At 38.9% G+C, this 10220-nt stretch overlaps 1 protein-coding gene across 8 annotated transcripts in view; it reads right to left on the reverse strand.

Annotated features, from left to right (window-relative positions):
* The window catches only part of LOC101859550 (limbic system-associated membrane protein), an 84795-nt gene that overhangs the window by 31380 nt on the left and 43195 nt on the right, over positions 1–10220 (reverse strand). For all 8 annotated transcript variants that reach the window (XM_005092316.3, XM_005092318.3, XM_005092315.3 and 5 more), the window contains exons 3-5: positions 7486–7601; positions 6576–6643; positions 5728–5864 (exon numbers count right to left, since the gene is read on the reverse strand). In XM_005092316.3, coding sequence (XP_005092373.1) covers positions 5728–5864; positions 6576–6643; positions 7486–7601 — 321 coding nt within the window. The remainder of the gene's footprint in view (positions 1–5727; positions 5865–6575; positions 6644–7485; positions 7602–10220) is intronic.

The raw sequence follows: 10220 nt of genomic DNA on the forward strand, positions 1-10220 counted from the left end.
GGGGGCGGGGGGAGGGGGCGAGGGACAAAAGACGGAAATACCAAAGGGATGTGGCAGAAATCCGAAGTTACCAGATAGCCATCTATGACTATCACAATGATATCGTACTTAAGTGGTGCTTAAACTGACCTTAATTTTGAGAACACACAACAAAATGTGGGTGGATAACAAAGCTAAAAACTAAAAATTATTTGACAGCCAAGCAGGGATATTAGTTGCAAGCCATACAGCAGGAAGTTTCGCTTTTGACAACGTTCTGAGTGGTAAGCATTGGTTTTTTTCATTCTGGTTTCTGTTTCTTTGTTTATTTTTCCGTCTTCGGTGAGCATACTTCCCAGGTATTTTAACTCTTCTACTGGCTTGATAGTGCCGTTGTCGTCTGTGATGTAAACGGAATCTGGTGTTTTGCTGATTTTCATCGCCTCGTTTTTCCTTGTCTTTATCTTCATATTGTGTTGGTCTTTGTTTCTTTTGTTCAGTCTATTTCTTGGAGGGTCTTCTCGTTGTCATTCACTGCGCTGACCGTCAGCAAAATTTAAGCTCGTTGATTGTATTGTCTTCTGGTTTAGCTTCTGCTGTTATTTTCTTCATGTGTCATAAATAGTAAAAGGGATAGTCTGTATTCTTGTCTTACTCCTGATCTTGCTTGGAAGCATTGTGTTATTTCATGTGGTGTCCTGAGTGTTGTTTTGTTGTTTTCATATAATGCCATGATATCCAGTAGCTGTTCTCGGATTTTGTATTCTTCCAGCACTTTGTCTCGGTCGTCTCTATCAGAGGCCTTTTCGCGTGCCCAATTCGCTGAACGTTGGATGTCAAGAATCAATGGAAACGTCTTCAGTCTTCAGTGTGTCCTTCTGAGGCTAAACTTTCAGCCCATTACTGGTTTTTGTTCAATCGCACGTTATACACTCCGTTAGAATCAACCGGACACTTGAATTAAAAGTTGTTGGTTGTGAGCAACCATGTCGTAAAAGACAGCTTCCTCGCACAGGCCTCCAATTTCAACTTACGGACGTTCATTCCGCATCAACACCGCTCAGCAAAACATGTTCCCCGTTCATTCCTGAGGCGTATTTGTCCCTTTGTTTTTATTAAGATGTTAACACATGTCCAAGACACGATTAGATTCTCTCTTCGAAAGTCCGAAACAATATTCTTAGTTTCAGACAATCAAAGGCAACATGCATTCACCCAATGAGCTGAAATGGAAAGAGAAAACTAGCAGCTAATAATTGGATGGACATTGAGAGATATTGACGCTGGGAAGAGCGACATGGGGGCTCAGGGTTAGAGGAATGAGAAAGGGGATGAGAAGAAATATGGTGGTATGTGCTGGTGTGTGGAAGGCTGGAAATGGGGAAGTGCTCTCGGCACCCGCTGTCTAAGGTTTTGAATCATGACGTATATAACATTTGAAGTCAATCACAGAGTACAATACTGGCGGAGAGGGTACCATGATTGACGAATTGGAAATATGGAACTGTCTTGTATTTGTGTATTTTAAAAAGTGAATCATTTTAACATTCCCCGTTGAAAACCAGAAAGAATGAGCTAACATATTCACAAAAAAGATGAAAATATAATTAATATTATTTTACTGAGAAGATAAATCCCGTAACTAGATAAGACAGGGTTTTAAAGTAAGGAACGTGATTTGTAAGAAATCTGGAACCAGTAAAACGTTGTCAGATCCACTTGAGGGATTTTCTATCATAAGCAGAAAATGAAATATTACACTCGTAGTTGTAATTTTCAGCAGCAGATTAGGTCACACAGTACTACAGTTCTCAAATAAAAACGGGATAGATTGGTATACATCGCCATCAAGGACCTGTACGCTATGATAACCATACTACGACTTTATAGCAGAAGAACTGAGTAGAAAAAGATTTCAAAACTGTAGTTACTCCATTGCCTCCTTTTCCTTAACTAACTTTTCCTTGCTCAAGCCTTAAAATTATGAATTACTGACTCGTATTATTAAGGTCTGGTACTGTCACAAATATACGTTGATAAAAAAATGTTTCAATGCTTCAGAGTCTGGTCAGGTGATTTCAAAGATGTTGATCTGTCCATTTCCACTGAACCGTATTATTCAAGAGATTTAATATTCAAGTTCACTGAATAGACACCACATGACTTCTTCCTTCCCATGTGTGAAGTGATATCAGGAGGGGAGAAATTACAGGTCGCTACTTGTGGGGCGCAAAATCCTGAACGTGAGTACTTTTCGTCTCCTTTTGTGGGAAGTCGAAGAAGAACGATTTCCGGGATTACAATTTTCAAAACTTTTGACAAATATTGCCATAATTCTTATAAGAGCATTATTTGTCCCTGATTTTCTCAGTGCCCTGTAGAACAGCATATCACGGCCACTTCCTCCTTTTAATGATTCGTAACTTGATTATCTTTTGTTCATTGCGCAGGGCCTATTTATCTGTAACTTCCACGAACGATGTGTTTGTGTTAAGCATATTAAATTACGATACAATGAGCAAAAAATATAATGCTTTAGTATGATGAAATAAACGGAAAGATAAATACATTATCGCGTGACCCCGTCCTCAGACAAATGGCTGCTGTCTTTTGGGGCGTATGGAGGCGCCCCCCACATGATGGTATCGCGGTGAGACAGGCACTGGCTAGGGTCAATGAATTACGATTGACTTCATGAATAGTTATGAACAGTTGTTAACAAACCGAAGAGTCATTTTCTATGATCTAAATCATTCTTTGAACAGATATTATTTGGACGGGGAGTGAGGGAGGGGGGGGGGGAGAGAAAGTGTATTATCTTTGGGAGGGGGGGGGGGGGGTATGATCTTTGGTTGTTTTAGCGATTAGTAACTTTTGCTCGAAGTTTTTCCAGTTGATATGGAAATCTCTACAAGCCACTACAGGTCAGTGAAGAGATTTTGAAAACTAAAAACAAAACGTTATACAGTAGTACAGACAACAATCATACGGACTGACAGGCAAAGAAAAAAAAAAAGACACCCGAAAAAGATTCACCGCCAGGCCGAAGGAAGCAGTATGGAAGTTGTTCTGTATCCATAGATACCGTCTTAAGAAGCTAGACATGCGCAATAAAGTTATGACCTCACCCCCTTTGTGGTTTTCGTAAACCGACCCCTGTACATCTCGAGTCCTCGGCATTATACATACTCTGCCGATCGAGATGGGAAGCAAATTTCGTATGGTCGTCTCTAGACCATGCAAGTCAATTATGCTGTAGCTTGGCCGTACCCGGGGGATGTCGAGACAAAGAGTTACGTGAGAGATAATGATTCCTCTCTCTTCATACTCGGTCTTTGATGGACCAGCTCTGTTTTAGCTTCCCTGGGGGAGAGGCTTCGTAAGTTAGAGATCGTTGGTTTTGTTTTGTTTCAGAGGACTCATTTATCATCCGCACATTGCGCTCAATTTCCCCCAAACACCTACTCGAGTAACAGAAACAATAGTAAATAATATACATTATCTGAATTTCTTTTTTCTTGTTAATGCTGAAAGAAATATTTGCGAAGAGACTTGATAGTTATCCCGAAATTTGTTGACAACTTTATAGGAATACAACAAGTTCAAGTTTAAACAGAAGCAAGTGAATTCGTTCACCAACAGCATTGCCTATTCATTGTTTAAAATACAAATACCTGTTTTCTCTGATTATAATCATCAAGTTTACTTAAATGAGTTTCCTTTTTTGCCCTAAACTTGCTTGAAAAAGGAACACATCACTGTCACCTGTTAGCAAAAAATTATGAAACAATCCTGTAATATTGTTATATATAATTCTCTGGGATAAGTTACACATTTTGTGAACACGATCAGAATCAGGTCATAACCTAGGCAACGTGTACAGAAAAGGGAAGATAACGGTATTTGATCCCGATGAGTTACTAGTACTAGTGCCAAATCTGGGTTTTTTTTGTGTGTCTACAGCCAATCATCTTCAGGTAAAAATAAGGTTATTTCTTGGTAGGACCATTGGACAAAATTCACCTACGATGTTGAATGGGGCTTTTGAAAACACACTGACAATTGATTGAAACGTTTAAATAATTTTCTACTTAGGGATATTTCTCGCTTGAGCAAAAAAACATATATCCAGCGCGTTTGTGTGTAGGTGCGCGTGCCCGCAAACGTGTGTGTGTGTGTGTGTGTGTGTGTGTGTTTGTGTGTGTGTGTGTGTGTGTGTGTGTGTGTGTGTGTGTGTGTGTGTGTGTGTGTGACAGACAGACATACAGACAGACAGACAGACAGACAGGCAGTCAAAGAGGGAAAGAGAGAGAGAGAGAGAGAGAGAGAGAGAGAGAGAGAGAGAGAGAGAGAAAGAAAGAGAGAGAGAGAAAGAGAGAGAGAGGGAGAATTTGGAGGGCGCGATTTAGTGGGTGGAGGGGGGGAGGAGACTCCAAATCTCAGAGGAGTACACAAACACTTTTACCTAATACCGTCCTGTGCTGTTTATTGACGAATGAGCTCTGACCATAGAGTTACCCCCTTTTAAACTCTATGGCTCTGACGTAACTGCCTCTGTAGAGTAACTCTATCAGACTTCACAAAGGGGAAGAACTGTAAATTTAACAAACAAGTCTTTTAACAAGCACATACCTCAAAATACTATCATCATCTATATTTGTTTTTTTAGTATTGTTATTCAAGGTTCTCGGTAGAAGTCGTTAAAAGCAGTTAAAAGCTCTTTCATAAATATTAGGCGTTTTCTTTATCATCCCGTCTTGGTCTTAACAACAGTTACTGCTTTATAGGATTTGTCGTTGGGGCTTTATATTCTGATATTTTAGAGAATCTTTAATTGTGCTGCAGACTTCATTATACCACGGGTTCCAAACTCAGATTACCGGGGGGCTGATGGAGGAAGAGTCTATGTGAACCTTGGCCGCATCAAGTATTCCACTTTTTAAAAATATATTAAATTTAAGTTGAAAAAATTACAGGTTTGAAATCAAGTTTAAAGCTTGTCAACAACGCTGTCGGGAGCTGTGACAAGCCTGAGCAATGGTGGTCCTCAAGTGATTTTTTAAATAAATGTATATATATATATATATATATATATATATATATATATACAAACATCAAGGGCAATAATTCGACAGAAAAAAGTGAATGGGAGATAAACGTGCGGGCTGCACTAACACTAAACTTTGATGCCAAGTTGAGGCCGCAAAAATGTCGTCCTGCGAGCCTCAGTTGCTCCGCGGGCCTCAAGTTTGAGACCCCTGCTTTATACATTTTTATCTCTCAGCCATTGTAACAATTTACTGAGACGTCTTTTTGAAAAACGAAGCACAAGAGGACAAACAGCCAACTTGCTAGGAACCCCCGTCATACACATGCACTTACACTTTTACAAACACACGAACTCTCAAAGTATTAGCAGAAACACAAGCAGCAACTCACGCACGCCAAAGAAAAAAAAATATACTGACAAATTGGTAAAAACAGGGATATACGGCGGCAGGCTTATTTTAAGTATTGACAGGTAGACAGACGAGCAAATGGATAGATAAGATAATAGATTTATATTTATATGTTAGCTACCTTCTGATATGGTTACAGTTAAATTATGTGAATGAACATGCACATGAATACGCTCACACCTACAAACACACACGCCGAAGTGCGTTTGTTAGCGAACAACGTCACACGGTTTTGATAGTTCTTTAAATCGTACAGGAAAAGGGACATGATAGCCTAGTACTTACTTACCTAGAACAACCAAATTGATGGTTTTGATTTTGACTGGTGTGGTGTTAATCTGACAGTTATAGATGCCCTGGTCACTGTATCTGACGTCACGGATGTGCAGGTTCCAGTCTCTTGTGTATGGACGTTCCACACTCAGTCTGGGAGAAGAAAATGTGTGGCGTTCATTTTACTTTGGAGTTATCATTTAGTGTCTCTTGTTGTAGCCCCCCCCCCCCCTTTTTTGGGGGGGGGGTTTGTTTCTGTTTTGTTATTTGAGATGTTTTGTGGCGAGGGACGGGGAGATGAGGACGACATCGGCGTCTTGAAAACAGAAAATGAGTTTGACTCCCAGAAGGGGAAGCTTATTTATTTGATTAAGTGCCCACGTCTGTCTGTCTGACGGGATGCTGCCTTCGTAAACGATCAAAATTGTCTCGATAGGGACGTAAAATATGAATCATCACTTTGGGAGGACAACATGGAAGGCATTAAAATTTGTGAGTTCTGTTTAATAACATGAATTCCATTTTGTTGATTGTTTCTATGAAACGATCCAATTAACGTATTGCTTCTTAAAACTCTTCTCATTGTCGAAAAAAGAGAACAAGTACAAAATCATACCCATGTATTAACGTGGGCACGATGAATATCTTTGGTTGTTAATATCAGTGGACAAACGACAGCAGTTAGGAGACCATAACAGTTTCAACCTCATATCTTAAACTCCATTATGAATACTTGCTTTTTCGTGCTCTGTGCATGCGTGCACTCACACTTTCGCAATATGTAATATTTCTATGCAATTTTGTCTTTTAAAGTATCAAAATTTCAAAGGCTAGTATTGAAAGCTATCTGCACGTGTGGCTCACCTTTCATCATCAATGATCCTGCGGTCTTGGTAAGTGAGCAGTGTAGAAAACTGGTCCGTCCACACTACCTGAGGAGGGTGAAGGATATTTTGAGATTTAGAAGGTTTTTTTTGTTTGTTTGTTTGTTTTTAAGGCAGGGGCCAGGTGGGGGAGGGGGTTGTTGTTGTTGTTGTTGTTGTTGTTGTTGTTGTTGTTGTTGTTGTTTTTTGTCCCCTGTTCCCATTTACGTGGATGCCTGATATTGGAAAATAGAAAATACCAGCATCGGCACGCACAAGGCAGCGTATAACTATGACCTAAGATTACTATTATGATTCAAGAGCTGAAGGTCATAAACAACATACTGTTTTGAAATGATAATGTTATGATGAATCCAACTTCGTATGTTTACCCTATTGGACAAGTCGTTCTGAAATGTTTGCATCATTTTGTAAATTTTGTTCTAATCTTGTGATGCTTGAAAAATAAACAATCTCCTTTCTTTCGTAGTCCCAATATAAACGATAAAGGTGCATTCTTTGAGACAGACGTAGGATTGTGGAGAAAATAAAGCAAACACGAAGTAAAATTGTTCGCTTTTAAAGCACAAGGGGACTATCCGGAAAAATGCTGTTTTGAGAAAATCGAAGGTAAAGCTTTTGCCCCTTGTTCAGTTTCTTTAAAAGACAAGGAGAGTTTTCTCTATAACCAAACAAAATATGCACACCAATGAAACTTTGGTGTAGGTCAAGATTTCTGGAAACCACCGAAATCTAGGTTAGCCTGCTTGTCCTTAAAATTAAAAGCGACCAATTATTCTTGGCAAACATCTGAACAACTGGACAAGAGGTTCTCAAACAGAATGCACAGTAAGCTTATTTACGTTTTAAATGTGAGCACGTCAAATAGAGGCCCACTAAACCAAATTTACCTCGTGAGATCCTAAAAAGTTGACGCTACACGGCAAGATGGCAGTGTTCTTTTCCTTTACTGTGACATTCACCATCGGACGGTCAAACTTCGGCTCATACTCCAAGGAGGTCAAGACTGCAAAAGAGAGAGAAAGTAAATAAAAGGACTGTTTGTTTTTCTATGCTTCTTGTTTATTAGTGGTTATACGATGGGTTCCATTTAACTCTTGGTGCGATACCTGTTTTTGCTGTCAAACGTACATTGTATATCATTATCCAAGCGGAAGGAGGGGGGGGGGGTGTTGCAGGTATATTCCTAATCCATTACATTTTGAGCAACAGTAACAAAAGTATCAGTAAACCGGAAGTGTCCGCTTTTAGCCAATAATTTATGTTTTTAAATGCCTCGTATTCTGTTACGCATATCGTAAGAATTCCTCTTTGTAGAACCCAAAGACGTTACATGTATGTATTATGAACTGTCGTTAGGGAAGTGTAACGCTGGCACACTAAACAGCACTACAAAGACACCATGAAAATGTCTCTTAATTAATGACTTTAGCATCATGTTTACAGCAATAATGCACAAAACATTCCAGAGCTTTCTTCGACTAACAGAAACAAAGAATGATGTTTGAGACGACGAAGTGATAACGTTCGACTTGTGCATGGCAAAGCATTACAGACAGATAGAAACCACAGATGAAAGTGAAGAGTAAATACCTTTCAATCAAACCATAAACAGAAATCCCGAGAATACACAAACTGTTCATAACACTTGATTTCTATTGTGTGACATTCGACAACAGAAAAATGATAAAATTAGAATCTATGTCTTGGACAGCGTTACTCAGAGGGAGAGAGAAACGGTACGAAATATTACATTCCTTTTTTCTCTTTCTTTCTTTCTTTCTTTCTTTCTTTCTTTCTTCTTACTTTCTTTCTTTCTTTCTTTTCTTTCTTTCTTTCTTTCTTTCTTTCTTTCTTTCCTTTTTATGATTTCTCTTTACTTTTTAATTTCTTTTTGATTCTTTTTACTACAAATAAAATTCCTAGAATACTTATCAGAATTCAACAAACTTCAAAATCAAACCTCATTTCTCTCAGCTACATCAGGATCGAATCATTAGGAAAATGGCAAAGAAATAAACAACAATAACTTTAGCCTAAGCTTAACGTCAGAGCTCATAATACCCAGACAACATTATTCACGTTGTATTTTGGGTCACCCTGAAGAAGTCGGAAACACGGTGGGGGTTGGGGGGGGGAGGTTCCTGTTCCTTGTTGCCTTAAAAAAATCAAAACAGTGTTATCGTTGAGTTGTTTCAAAGCCGTAAACAAAGATAGTTTCGCTAACTTTTTAGTCTGGTTGCTGTTATTTACGTGACGTGAGACGCAAAGTCATTGCGAAGTATACCAAGTCCAACACTGTCTCGGTAATTTCGTATGCATGACGTTTTGTCTGGGGGTTTTATCCGTTTTATCTTAAAACGTTACTTATGTCTTTCCGTCCAGCATTTCCCACCGTCTCTAAGGACTTTTACTCCTCGGCAGATTCTTAGTGGGGAGTGCTGGTGAGGTGGTTTGAGGAGGAGGGGGGAGGGGGGGGGAGTAATGGAAGAGATCGGTGAGGGATTATACGTAGTATTATATTGGCTTAGCAGAAGAGGCGCCTATGAGCAAAATAAAAAGTTTCATGTTTCTCGTCACTAAAAAGAGAGTCATAACTGTAGGATCTTCAATATGAAAAAAAAATAATAAATAAATATAATGCGTCAACTACTATCTGTGTACCTACTTACATACCAATCAACCTGCCTATCTATCTATCTATCTATCTATCTATCTATCTATCTATCTATCTATCTATCTATATATCTATCTATCTATCTATCTATCTATCTATCTGTCTATCCGAATTTTAAACTAATGCTAAAAAAAAAACCATTCGAAAAGTGAGGATTTACTAGAATTTTTTTATTTTTTTTTTATTATTTTTTTTTGGTGGGGGATAAAACTTCTGTTTGGAAACGTGGACGCAAGACGAGACAAAGAACTCTACTAGATTAAAATTTGGGCTTCGGTCAGAAAGTGCGGAAAGCGCGTTGGGTTCATGGAGGACATTGTTGTTGGGCCAAGAGTTACACATAACGGGGTAAACCAGTAAGCTGTTCTCATTCAGTCATTGCTAATAGCTTTATGAGACCTGAGTTCGATCCTTTCTTCGGGACCACATTTTGGTGTTTGATAGCTTTTTTGGTTTTTGTTTGTTGCTGTTGTTTGTTTGTTTTTTGTTGTTGTTTTTTTGGTTGTTGGTTGTTGTTGGGTTGTTGTTGGGTTTTTTTTTGGGGGGGTTGTTGTCTGTTTTTTTGTTGTTGTTTTTTTTTTTTTTGAGTACAGAAAGTAAAAAAGGTAGAGGAGATCAACACGATGGATATTTGATTGATGTATTGTTTTGTTTTTGGTTTTGGTTTGATTTGGGGTTGTTTTTGTTTTGGGTTTTTTTGGTCTATTTGAGTATAGAAAAACCCATCGAAACAATAATGCGTATTTAGTGAAGGGAAAAAATAACGCATAATATAGACACAAACAATATATGGACAAAGAAAGCTGCTGTGTTGGACGAAATCTCTCCGGGTTTACCCGTAAACAAGACGTCAGATGCGTTATGGTAGAGCGGTGGGGCTGTTTGGCGCCTTTTTTCAGCACACTGGCAATGATGAACAACTGGGCCAGTTCAAGCTGGTTGGGGTGG

This window comes from Aplysia californica, unplaced genomic scaffold (assembly GCF_000002075.1).
Source record: "Aplysia californica isolate F4 #8 unplaced genomic scaffold, AplCal3.0 scaffold00044, whole genome shotgun sequence".
In the NCBI taxonomy this organism is placed as follows: Eukaryota; Metazoa; Mollusca; class Gastropoda; order Aplysiida; family Aplysiidae; genus Aplysia; species Aplysia californica.